This window comes from Dermochelys coriacea, chromosome 13 (assembly GCF_009764565.3).
Source record: "Dermochelys coriacea isolate rDerCor1 chromosome 13, rDerCor1.pri.v4, whole genome shotgun sequence".
NCBI lineage: Eukaryota > Metazoa > Chordata > Testudines > Dermochelyidae > Dermochelys > Dermochelys coriacea.
The window spans coordinates 3,956,697-3,970,458 of NC_050080.1; the positions used below are offsets into that span (position 1 = coordinate 3,956,697).

General features: G+C 40.1%; 1 protein-coding gene across 22 annotated transcripts in view; it reads left to right on the top strand.

Moving 5' to 3' along the window:
- Positions 1-13,762, top strand: part of RTEL1 (regulator of telomere elongation helicase 1) — a 124,910-nt gene that overhangs the window by 17,336 nt on the left and 93,812 nt on the right. For 21 of the 22 annotated variants that reach the window (XR_006275466.1, XR_006275468.1, XR_006275467.1 and 18 more), the window contains 5 exons: positions 2,278-2,431; positions 2,877-2,915; positions 4,779-4,857; positions 5,892-5,989; positions 6,840-6,895. Coding sequence is in view for 19 of the 22 variants with exons in the window: in XM_043496019.1 (XP_043351954.1) it covers positions 2,278-2,431; positions 2,877-2,915; positions 4,779-4,857; positions 5,892-5,989; positions 6,840-6,895 (426 nt within the window). In the remaining 3 variants the exon portion in view is untranslated. The remainder of the gene's footprint in view (positions 1-2,277; positions 2,432-2,876; positions 2,916-4,778; positions 4,858-5,891; positions 5,990-6,839; positions 6,896-13,762) is intronic. The other variant, XM_043496028.1, reaches the window with a different exon arrangement.

Genomic DNA, 13,762 nt, shown 5'->3' on the forward strand with positions numbered 1-13,762 from the left:
AGTCAGTGGTTCTACCCTATTTAAAAGGTTCAAGTGGGCAAAAGGGGAGGAGTAGTGGCAGGCTGTCAGAAGTGGCATTACCTGTTTGAGTCACTGACAAGTCAGAAGCAAATTATCTTGAATGCTTATGGGTCAGTGTCCTAATAGATATAGCACAAGATGGGGTACTAATTAGGGATGTAAATATTGTTTAAAAAGTTAACAATTTAAACTATTAAAATTACATCCTTTAACCGATTAAAGGAAGGGGGGTTGGGGCCGCTCCAGCCGGCCCAATTGGCCCGTGACTGGGAGTTAATGGTTAGGGTAGATTAACGGTAGGACTAATGCTTACCAGTTAACCATTTAATATTTTACATCCCTAGTACTAATTGTGGTCTGCTAGAGACCACCAAATCACCCTAAGGAACAGGATGACCATAGTCTCGAGTACCTAACTATAATGCGTAGGAAAAAAATTGCATTATCATGGAGGACTTCAATCTGAATGACACATCTTGTGCCACCAGTACTAAAATGTCTTCAGAATTTATAAATATTATAATGACAATTTGTTAACTCAAAACATGTTGCATCCCACATAGGGGAATTCAGTATTAGACCTCATCTTGACAAATAGAGAGGAATTGTATTTAGGAGTTTTAAAGGAGCTGACTGCGGAGCTCTGTTGGATCATTAATATTGATTTTCAATAACTCTTGGAACACTGGGGAAGTTCCAGAAGACTGGAAGAAAACGAATGTGCTAATATTTAGAAAGGGTGAAAATGATGACTGGGTAATTATAGGCCCATTATCAGTCCCAGGCAAAGTAATGGAAAGGCTGATACAGGACTCAATAAAGAATTAAAGGAGGGTAATATAATTAATGCCAATCAGCATGGGTCTATGGAAAATAGCTCTTGTCAAACTAGCCTGGTACCTTTCTTTGAGATTACAAATTGATAATAGAAGTGATATAATATATTTAGACTTCTGTAAAGCATTTGACTTGGTAACACAGAACATTTTGATTAAGAAATTAATTATACAAAATCAAATAGTACACATTAAATGGATTAAAAACCAGCTGTCAGGTCCCAAAATTTAGTTGTAAATAGGGAATCATCCTCAAGCATGTGGATTTCTAGTTGAGTCCTTCAGGGATTCATTCTTGGACCTCTGCTATTTCATAGTTTTATCAATGACCTGGAAAAAACATAAAATCATCACTGATAAAATTTGCAGATGAGACACAGTTTGTAGGAATTGTAAATAATGAAGAGGACAGGTCCCTAATACGGAGTGATCCAGATCATTTGGTAAGCTGGGTGCAAGCAAACGATATTTGTTTTAATATGGCCAAATGCAAAGTGATACATGTAGGAACAAAAAATGTAGGCCATAATTTCATGTTTGAGGAGCCTATCCTGGGAAGCAGTGACTCTGAAGAGCGAAGGATGTTGAAAAATTGGAGAGAGTTCAGAGAAGAGCCACGAGAATAATTAAAGGGTTGGAAAATATGCCATATAGTGAGAGACTCAGGGAGTTTAATCTATTTAGTTGTTGAGGAGAAGAATAAGATTACCTATCAGTGCATGCGTTGAATGGAAATTTGATAATAGAGGGTTCTTCAGTCTAGCAGACAAAGTTATAACACGATCCAGTGGTTGGAAGTTGAAGCTAGACAAATATAGGCCTTCTCTACGCTACCATGGTAAATCGACATAATTTACACTACCTCAGTTACGTAAATAACGTAACTCATGTCAGCGTAGCTCAAGTCGACTTACCATGGTGCCTACTCTGTGCTGTGTCGACGGGAGACGCTCTCCCGCCGACTTAACATATTCTTCTTGGGGAGCTGGAATACCGGAATCGATGGGAGAGCGATCTGCCATCAACTTAGCTGATCTTCCGCAGAGCTGCTGAATTAACACCAATGCATCGATTGCAGCAGCTCCTATCTATCGGTAAGTGTAGACATGGCCTAGGAGTGGAAATAAGTAGCAGTTTTTAATGGTGAGGATAATTAACCATTGGAACAATTTACCAGGGGTTGTGGTGGATTCTTTGTCACTGGAAACTTAAAAACTAGACTGGATGTGTTTCTAAATGATATGCTCTATTCCAAATGGGAATTAATTCAGGCAAGTCCTATGATCTCTGTTGTATATGAGGTTGGACTAGATGATCACAATGGTTCCTTCTGGCTGTACAATCTTTGAAGTGCCCAGCACACGCAGGGGAGTACTAGAATCCAAATAAAAATAAATTCTGTATTTTCTTGGAATTTCAGGAGAAATTGTGTGAAGAGTCATCTTCTTTTGACTTGACTCCCTACGACTTGGCTTCAGCCATGGATGCTATAAATGTGGTACTGGAAGAACAAGCCAAAGTAGTTCAACAAAATGAAATCCGTGCTGAATTCAATATGGAGTTTGCCAGCTCAGGTGTGTTGATAGCGGGAACTAATGGTTTGCAAGAGATGTGGGGGGTGGCAGTATCAACAAATTTGGAAAATAACGGTTTTCCTTAGTCAGTCCCTGGAAGGTCAAATGTGGGCGGTAGATAGATTAACTTTCTACTTGGCCAACATTGTTGCTGTTCTTCTAACCTATGGTAACCAAGCACATCAAGGTTTAGCCAAACCTTTTAACATGATATAAGGAATCAAGAGGAGAAAAGTAAATAGAATACAAAAGATGTAGTTATATGAACACTTGTATCCAGAAAGGCAGTTGGCAACAATAGTCTGATTTGGAGAAACGAAAAATGCAAGTTGAAAAATTAATGTGAGAAAGTTGGGATTAAGATAAGAAACAGTTGCCTCAAATGCTGAACACTTCATCTAACCCCTGTGCGATTAGGAGTGAATTGTTTTTCCTTCTCAAACAGGGCTGAGCATGGAGCTTGAAGATATAGCAAAGATAAAGAGTAAGTACCATTTCTTTCTGTGTTAAATTATCTCAACAAAATTGCTATTGATACAATAGGGAAAAAAGGTGCTCTGGGAAATGATTGTAAATCAACCTCTTTCCATGGCACCCTTTGACAGCTGTCAGGCACATAGTTGAAATCTTCATAACGGAGGGTCTTCTGTTTATTTTAGAGAGAAATTTTGTCAAGTGTTCTTGTCCTTTGAGCATTCAGCCTTTTTCAGTATAGTTGAGAGGTTTGTATAGCTGGCAGAAGAATGCCTCCTACAGCTAGTTATTTTCACCATTACAAGGAATTTCCAAATTTTGTAGTCCATCTCTCTTTTGGTGGTGCATTGGTTGTACCACTCCGCTGCAACGACAATTCTGCCAGCCAACAGCTGAATTTGTACTAAAGAGTTTGACCTTAAATAACATTTTTCATCCCACCAAAAAAGAATACATGTTAGAATAGAAAAGAACTTTGCTGGCAATAACAGAGCAGCTTTTTGAAAATTGATCCAATAGCACCTTGATTCTGGGAACACTTCCACAATGTTTGAGGAAAAATGGTTAATTTGCAACCCCTGCAACAATGATCTGTCTTCTGATTGCTCATGTCACTTGGGCAGTGCAACGTGAGTTTGAGATCTGTAATCCTGGGTTATGGCGTTAGGAAGTAAGTACAATGGAAATCTTGATAATGTTTTTAAACTCAGCAGGCCAGAAAACTTCAGGGTCCCATACATTACCAAAGTGACTCCAAGGCTATGTTAAATGCGGGATTTTGAATATTCTTGTTGCCAGTAAATATTTTCAAATGCTTAGTTCCACAGTTCCGTCCTACAGCTTCAAATTAATCACAGAAATTACACAGCATGGGCTAGACAATATTTCAGCTTTTTGGATGAGCTGTTCATATTGCTGGTTTTGCCTGTTCATGGGGCTCTCACTTAATCAGAATACTTCCTTCTAGTAAGCCAGCAGGAGATCAGCAACAGTAGTTCAGAGTGTCATAGAATAAAGTGGCATGTAAAATTTCAGTTTACTGTGTAATGGGATGTCCTCAGTATAAAGTTCACTGTTATGAACAGGCAATATGGGTCAGTGGATAGAATGCTGGAGTGAGACTCCAGAGAGACATGAGTTCTATTCCTGGCTCTTCCACTGGCCTGCGGGGTGACCTTCAGCAAGTTATTTCATCGCCACGTGCCTCAGTTTCCCCATCTGTAAAATGTGGATACTGACTTCCTTTGTAAAGTGCTTTGAGATTTACTAATAAAAGGTGCTATAGAAGAGCTAGATATTATTATGCCTTGTTTCTCTTACCTGTTAACTGTCGATGCTCCCCTGGTCGCATAACCCTCATCTTCTAGGTTCAGCTATACAAGAATGGTGACCTGCCACTGAATTAAAGAGGTCTTTAGTGAGAGAAATTTGCGAAGGTGTCAGACTGAGTGAAAGATTGTGTATTTATTAAAATCTCACGTAGTAGCCAATTCTCTTAGGTGTGGAAGTCCCTTGTAAATGCAAGGAAATAGGCAAAGGTACATATATTTTACTTTCCTACATAAATTATATCTCACAGGGATGTTGTGAAGCTTAATAAATGCTTACTAAGGGCTTTTGGATGATAGGTGCTCTGTAAATATAAATGGTTAGAGGTTTTAAAAATTAAACATTTGAAATGACTTAAAATGTATATTTCAGCAGTTTTTAAAGTATTAGGTTGGTTACTCAAACAAGATAATAGCTAGGTTTAGGGGGAGTAACTAGGTGACTATCTTTGTAACAAAGGCCATTCAAAAGAGCTCATTTAGATGAGTTCTGAATTTTTCGTTTACTGAAAATTGAACTATTTTCTCCTTTGATTTCCTTAAAGGAATTCTTCTTCAACTTGAAAATGCTATTGATGCTGTGCAGCTGCCAGCTAATGGAAATGGAGTCACTAAAGAAGGGAGGTAGGTGCCAGTTGGTGCTCTGAGATTGTATTCTCCTCCTCATTAGAGTGTCTGTATGTTAGGAAAAGAGACTTCTGGCCTAATGAGTGTGTCTCCAATCTGAATTTCTCCTCCAAAGTTCCATATGAAAGCAACACAATTCTCTGAAATAGGAAGCCTCCGGGACAGCAAGTAGCAGTACGTGTTTAAAAGGCATACTAGCTGTTAACATTAGTAATATTACCCTAGCTCTGGGAACCAACTTTTATTACGTAACTGTTGTTCTACACACACAGTATATTCAGTGGGTCCCCTTGAAACGTTCCCCATTTTACTTGCTTACTTTCATGGTATTTCAGTAATTTATATTTTTAGACTCTGAAGAGTCTTTTAGCCTCAGATTATACTAATTATGAAATCTATCAAATGTGATCCTAAATCAGTTGACCCCATGCCTTTAGGAATAGCGAGTAGTTTATTATACAATGCTTTGAATACAGTATTATCCTACTGTGATTGGAATTTTACTGTTTAGCCTCTTACTATTTAGTAATGGCAAGGTCCAACCATGTTGTAAGCTGGAGACCACAGCTCCTATAAAAATAATAAATTAAAGTTTGGAAAGTCTGGCATGGAGTGGATGGGTGAATAATAGGGTATGTTGAACTGGACAATGGTCTTTATTTGTTTCCGTAAAATGCTGGCTTGTGAAATACTGATTCATATTAAGGTACCAGTGTAACTATGTTCTGGTTGATGTACTTCAGGCTCTACAGAACTGTTTGTAAACCAAAGAAAATTGTGTGTTGTAATAAGGTGTGCATGAAAAGTAATTGCAAATGATGTGGTGGTGAAGGTCATTAAGCTTTCAAACAAAAATATCCCAGCATTATCTCAGTTAATCTTGTAACAAAGTAGTTACTATTTTTGTTTACCCTTATTACTCATGGAGAAGGGAATACCGTGAACTTCAAGGGCAAAGGTATTGCTGTTATTAAATAATGTAGGGTTATTTGTAAAGTTTGTCCAATTGTATTTTTCTTCTTGGATTGCAGCTACATCTTCGATCTGTTTGCAAAGGCCCAGATCACATTCCAAACCAAAACCTCCCTCCTGGAGTCGCTGGAACAGATTGAACAATTTCTATCAGGCCGTAAGTGTAAGCATGTCACCGTGGCTACTATGTATAGTTCTGTAAGTTATAGACAACGGCAAATGGAAGCGTCCATATTTTGCGGGCATAATGAGAAAGGGAAAATGAGCGCTATTCACATAATGTTCTTCCTGTATTCCCTTTGCATGGGAGCAACATTAATTGTGCCACAAGCTTGTGAAAAGGCAGTTAAAAGTGAAAAGGCAGCTTTCATAGTTTCAGCAAGTGGAAAACTGACAATTTTCAAATTGTCAGTTCTCAAATACCTGTTTACGTGCATAGTCTGCAGGATCTCTCAAAGTGCTTCACTGATATCAGTAAAGTGATTTTGCAGAACTATATACGCTACCGTCTTAACTGGGCAATAATACTCAGTGGGAGGTGGTCAGGTGCCTGTCAAAGGGCAGGAAGCCTTACTACTCCTAGAAGAGAAATGACATAAAGTTCTCTTTTGAAATATCTTATAAACAGCTAGTATCCATTATTTACAAAACTCCTGACTCTCAGTTTAGAGAACCTCCACTGAGATTTTGTCATTGATTATTAATGTATGTGAAGGGTATGAAAGCTAATTTACAATAGAGCTTCTCAGTGCAGGGTGGAGATGGGACAAAATACTTTGAAATCAAGTCATGCTCTTGTTACACACCAAACTGTTGGCAATGTTCTGGTTTCATTTATTTTTTGTTATCCAATGATATTTGTAAGCCACTTTATTCATAATTGTGGTAGTGAGTGAGATGTAGATGTGTCCAGTGCACATTTATGTGTGTTTGTGCACGCTCAGGTATGGGTATATATAAATATGTACATTTGTCTACATAAAAAGTTAATATACTGTCCTCTCTAGGTACTGGGATATTTACCAACACAGCTGGATTACATAAACTTTCAGACATTATTCAGGTAAATAATTCTGTGCTGCTTCCTCATTATAATTCTAAAAGATTGAAGAGGTAGTGGAGGATGTGGAAAGACACCAAAGGGGTCTTTTTTTTCTTTTTAGAGTGCATTTGTTTAACTCTTAATGTGCTAGACCCATGCCAGTTGGGTACAGCAGAGTAGTCAAAGGCAGATATACTGGCCACTGGATAAGCAGTTTTCTGTTCTCTGACTGAGCAGAGCAGGGGTGGCTCCAGGCTACGGTGGACACCTGACTCCAATTAGCCTGCAAAGAGTCAGTTGAAGCTGTTAGGCAAATGAGAATACCTGACTCTAATTAACCTGCAAAGAGTCTGGTGAGGCTGTTAAGCTAATGTGAACACCTGAGTCTAATTAAGGCCCCTCTGATAGTATAAAAGGGCTCACTCCAGTCAGGCCGAAGGGAGCCAGAGGAGAGGAAGTACAGCTGAAGGGCTGGGTAATGAAGATGCCCTCAAGCCACTGGAAAGGGAGCCCTAAGGTAAGGGTGAAGAAGGTGTTGAGAGAGCAGTGGAAGAGCTTTGAGGAAGTGGCCCAGGGAAATGTAGCAACTCTGGCGGTGAAAGGTCGGCTGCCAACAGCTGTTGCCATTAGGGCTAGAACCCGGAGTAGAGGGTAGGCCTGGGTTCCCCCCAACCCTCCACTACAGAAACACCTCCTGGGAGGGGAAGACAGGCCCATCTCAGTACAGGAAGCTAAACTGTTCTGGAACAAGCCCCTAGGAACAAAAGAGACTGTGGGAGTTCTCTCACCAACCTCCTTGTTGGCTTATGATGAAAAGGTCTCAGTAGACTGTAACCCTGGCCCTAGAGAGAGAAGGACTATGTGGAGGGTTGCAGGGAGCCTCTGAGGCTAGCATAAACCACCTGGAAGCGCAGGACCCATGGGGACAAGGTCAGAGCTCTGCCACATTTAGCACTGATGGGAGTTGGCATGCTACTGAGGGAAGAATTTCTACCTGACTATAGACTCAAACAGAGCTTCCTCCATGTATAGAATCATAGAATCATAGAATATCAGGGTTGGAAGGGACCCCAGACGGTCATCTAGTCCAACCCCCTGCTCAAAGCAGGACCAAGTCCCAGTTAAATCATCCCAGCTAGGGCTTTGTCAAGCCTGACCTTAAAAACCTCTAAGGAAGGAGATTCTACCACCTCCCTAGGTAACGCATTCCAGTGTTTCACCACCCTCTTAGTGAAAAAGTTTTTCCTAATATCCAATCTAAACCTCCCCCATTGCAACTTGAGACCATTACTCCTCGTTCTGTCATCTGCTACCATTGAGAACAGTCTAGAGCCATCCTCTTTGAAACCCCCTTTCAGGTAGTTGAAAGCAGCTATCAAATCCCCCCTCATTCTTCTCTTCTGCAGACTAAACAATCCCAGCTCCCTCAGCCTCTCCTCATAAGTCATGTGCTCTAGACCCCTAATCATTTTCGTTGCCCTTCGTTGTACTCTTTCCAATTTATCCACATCCTTCCTGTAGTGTGGGGCCCAAAACTGGACACAGTACTCCAGATGAGGCCTCACCAGTGTCGAATGTGGCTTGTAGTTTGGTAGTGTGTTTCAGCTGAGATTTCATACCTTTCACTGTAAGCATTAAGGTGAGAGTATAGCTGTTCTGGTTAGTTTTCTCTATTGAGAAATTGCTTCTACCTATGTAATTCAGTGGGGCATATGGAATATGGGTGAGAATCTACTTAAAAACATCTAAATGGACACTATTCTAAATTTCCTCTGCATACAGAGAATAGTCTCTAAAGGAAACCTCTTTGTGAGTTTCATTTTTCAACTTCCAGGACCAGACTTTCTTGGCATCTTGTGGACTGAAAGTTCATTTACAGGAAATACAGAATTGATTTGTGGCATTCAGAAGCCAGCTATAAAAGAGTTAGGCAGCTGTGTACTTTTGATATTTGACATAGTAGGAAATAAAGGAAAGTGAAAATCTGTTCATATTTCTCTGCACTATGATGAGATGGGGAGAGGCAATCTTAAACTTTCATATAGATATATAGATATATATAAACGTCCCTTTTAGAGGTGTCAGATTAAAGTATGGTTCAGTTGTTTCTAACCTCCACCAGGAGGAGCTGGATTGTTGAGTTGTGCAAATAGCATGTTCAGCCAGCAGTATTTGATTAGAAGAGAGATTCCCATGAGAGAGTAAGCTGCAGTTGGGCGGGGGGAAATGTAGATAATCTTAACTCTGTTCTTTTTATTTATTGAATATAAGGAACTTCTAAAATAGAACAGCTATACAATGTTTTACAGCTACAGCTCAATAATACATCAAAAGAACATGGTTGAGTACACTGCACTAGCAATCTCCCTACTGTTGCAGGACTAGAAAATATAAATATGTCTTTGAGGAAGGAAGTAGTTGCAAAGAGCTTAGAGGATACTGTGGATTGGTGAACTGAAATTCATATCCTAGCTGACCTCTGAATTTAGCCAACACTCCTGTTCTGAGCTATACCGACAAAGTACACAATGAAGTTTGGAGAGCTGAGAGGTCCAACTGAATAGCATCATAACTGTAATGTTTTAATTTTGGAACAGTTGCTGACATTTCGGATGGCTTCACTTTGTTTCCAGACTTTGACGATTTCAGGGCAGTCTCCATGATTGCGTCACTGTACGTCAAATTTAATTGGAACTTTCCCTGAAAGCTTATAGTGAAATTTGACTGAGCACTCTCCCAACTTTTCCTTTTCCTTTTGGATCAGAACAGATTTTCCTCTGGCCTTTCATAGAGAGATGGTGGTAATCCCTATAAAGATTTGTATATGTGTCTTGCTGCTTCGTTCTTGCTTGTTGCTCTATTGTTTAATATATAGAAATCATTGATAAATTCAGTGTAAACATTTGGACATCCAGGTAGAGATTCAAGAAATAAATTCAGATTGATGAATGACACTTAAACTAAATGAAAAATCAATGAAACCAGTGACCGTGTATAGTCAGTAGTTGGCCTACTCCCACCTTCCACTCCAATAATGCTAAGGACTGCTGTAGTTGGTTGAGACCCCCTGACTCCCTTCATTCAGTGTAGCTCTATGGACTTTCCCTAGTGGCTAGTAGTCCGTCCCCCCCCCCCCCCCCCCCCCCCCAGCAGTTAACTTTCATTCTTTTTACTCAGAAGGCATGTGCCACACAGACTTTTTTCTGGGAGAAGATGCTGCTTGTAAACGTGAACTAAATTGTAGGAAGAGCAAAAGTGCCAGAAATACTAGTAAAGACAGGCAGGAGGGGGATAGTATTTCTGGCACTTCTGCTATGTCAGAGGGGAGTAGCATGGGGGGCAACAGAAACATTTAACAAATTCTATGAAATTCGCTTTATCTGAAAACTGAACTGGATAACTGTATGCACTGCTCTGCATTTCGTAACAGCATAAACCACTCTTATGTGCTTTTTAATTACCAAAGCACCTTAATATGTTAACAGCCTTCTAATTCAAATGGCCTTCCCTGTATTTTCTGTCTGTATATAATACCAGCAGTTAATTTTTTTTTTTTTTTTTTTTTTTAAATCTGGGGAAGACAATATGTCAGTCTGCAGTCTCCCTTCTTGCCAAAGACTTTATATGCTATTACTTACTCTCGTCTTTACTGGGAATAATGTTACGTTTTGTAGGCTCCAGCATTCCCTATAATTACACCAGATACCGTGCTCTTAAAAAGAAAAGGAGTACTTGTGGCACCTTAGAGACTAACAAATTTATTAGAGCATAATCTTTCGTGAGCTACAGCTCACTTCATCAGATGCATTTCGGAAGTGAGCTGTAGCTCACGAAAGCTTATGCTCTAATAAATTTGTTAGTCTCTAAGGTGCCACAAGTACTCCTTTTCTTTTTGCGAATACAGACTAACACGGCTGCTACTATGAAACCTGTGCTCTTAAACTTCTTGTTCAGTGGCACACACCATCAGGGGCTTGTTCACCTGCACATCTACCAATGTGATATATGCCATCATGTGCCATCAATGCTCCTCTACCATGTACATTGGCCAAACCGGACAGTCTCTATGCAAAAGAATAAATGGACACAAATCTGACATCAAGAATTATAACATTCAAAACCAGTAGGAGAACACTTCAGTCTCCCTGGACACTCAATAACAGACTTAAAAGTGACAATTCTTCAACAAAAAAACTTCAAAAACAGACTCCAATGAGAAACTGCAGAACTGGAATTAATTTGCAAACTGGACACCATCAAATTAGGCCTGAATAAAGACTGGGAGTGGATGGGTCACTACAAAAACTAATTTCCCCCTGCTGATACTCGCATCTTCTTGTCAACTGTTTGAAATGGGCCACCTTGATTACATTGGCCTCATTAGCACTACAAAAGTGATTTCCTCCCCTTCTTGTCAACTGTTGAGAATAGCTCACTTCCACCTTAATTGAATTGGCTAGTTAGCACTGACCCCCCACTTGGTAAGGCAACTCCCATATTTTCATATGCTGTGTATTTATACCTCCCTACTGTATTTTCCACTCCATGCATCTGAAGAAGTGGATTTTAGCCCATGAAAGCTTATGCCCAAATAAATTTGTTAGTTTCTAAGGTGCCACAAGGACTCCTCTTTTTGCTGATACAGACTAACACGCTACATCTCTGAAACCTGCAATGTTGCTGTTTCCAAGTGATGTACCTGAAATGTATTTTGTCACCTGTCCTTGGATCGTTTGGCAGCATTCAAGTAGTTAATGTGTCTTCACTTCACTGGTGATTCTTGGAAACATAAGTGGTAATAGTGAATTTCCCAACAACTGTTTGTTAGTTTTTCCATCAAGAATTGCCTTCTTGGCAGCTGAATAAACTCTCCCCCTTCTTCTAGAGTTGGAATTTGGCAGGAAGGAGTGATCTTGTTTTCTATTCTGTATTTTTCTAAGAAAAAAGAACTAGCTTCGTACAACAGAATACGCAGCTCATTCATCACAGTATCTTTCCTCCCTCTTCCACCAATTGATTCACCTCTTACCCTAAAAGGAATTAGCTTTTCCTCCTCCCAGCAGCCATTGTTTACTGGTCCTGCTGTGTGGTCAGCTGTGTTGCCAGAAAGAAAACGTCCAAAAGCATGTTACAGAAAATGCTCTCCCTGGAGGTCACTTGAAAGAGCAGAATTAATGTATTAACCCTTCCTCTTGCATGGCAAAGATCGGAACAGTGGTTCTCAACCTGCTGGCCACTCGCAGCTTTATAAGCACACAGCTGTGGCCCATGTGACATCCTGAGGGCTATACAGGTAATATATATATTGTGTGGATGCGGCCCACATAACAGAGAGCTGCATACGCGGCCCACAATGGGTTGAGAACCACTGGGATCAGACATAGAGCTGTATTCTGATCAGTCTGCCAGCTCCAAGCCATCAACACCTTAAACAACTTCTATCTGTACAACCAGATTTGGGATCAAAGTACTGTCACACTGAGCTTCAGGTCAAGTGCTGTTCTGAATCTTAGAACCCTGCTCAGTTGGATGTGTGGTATGAACGCGTCTTGGTTTTGGTCAGCAGCACTGAGCTCAATGCCTCCTCAGCAGATGAATCAGGCTGCCTTTCAGACAGCAGTAGTGGGTCTCTTTCCTAACAGTCAATCTATTTGGGAACGCACAGTTCAGAAGCTCGGCACAAAGAGGAGGTTTAGTGGGGAGTCTATGGGATTTATCAGGTCAAGTTTTACCCATGTCAAAAGTGCACCAGTACCTTTGGGTTGAAATGAGTCTGTTAGGCAAGTGCCACCTCATCCAGAATTTACTCAATTTTGAGCAACTTAGAACCATTCTTTGCTGCTACTCATCCACTCCATAGGAGTTGCTACTAACTCTCAATGTACCCAGCTGCTCCTATCATGTCTGGTGAGATGGGCACTCCTAAATTCTGGAAGCTCTAAAAATGAGGCATTTGAATTCTGGTCCCTCAGATCACTGGGCCAATAGAAGGTTGCTTTGTAAAGCTGAGCTGTTCATGCATTCATGTGTGTGTTAAATGTGCCCAGCTGTGTAAGCGTTGTTGTATTTCTATATAGATTCAATAGATATCATGTGTATGCTCTGATATAACGGTAGCACTTTATATCCATCTGTCTCAGTGGTTTATAAAGGAAGGCATGTGTCATTATCCCCATGTGGGGAAGATTAAGGCACAAAGGTTGAATTGCTTGCCCAGTGTCCCACAGCAATTGAGTGGTAGAACCAGCAATAGAAGCTGGGATTCCTGACTCAGTTCAGACCCTTATTCTCTTGGCCTCACTGCTTCCTTGTCATATGACCCTGTTTTCAGAGCTATAACTTTTCAATTTATCATGTTTGTTTTTGTTTGGGAAAACAAAACATTTTTAAAGACATTTGCTAAAACCCCTTTTGGCCATACTAAGGTTAATTTTCATCGATTACGCTTTCCAGGAATGCTGCTTTTATTTTTTCTTCACTATTATGGGAAGCGCCTTCCTTTTACTGTGAACTGTATTCTCATGAGCACTGTTAGTGCCTTTTAAATATCTCCAGAAATTTGGCTTACAAAATTACACAGTTATTCACCAGTGTTTATAACAAGCAATTTTTATTGAACTGATGCTGACCATCTATTTGAATTTGCAATCCCATATGTTTAATAAAAGCATTGTCATTTAATAAAATACATGAAACATAGGAAGAGTAGAGATGCACAGTCCTTTCAGAGCAGAGCTGATACTACTATTAGTTTTGCACGTGGCATTTAGAGACTATACTAGGTGTGCAGTGCAAATGGAGAGGTGGAAATAGGTTTGATAGCAGCACTTATTTTGCTTTTTTCTGAAAAGCGAATTGTTAGGGCAGTATTTTGTGGCTGAAATTTTA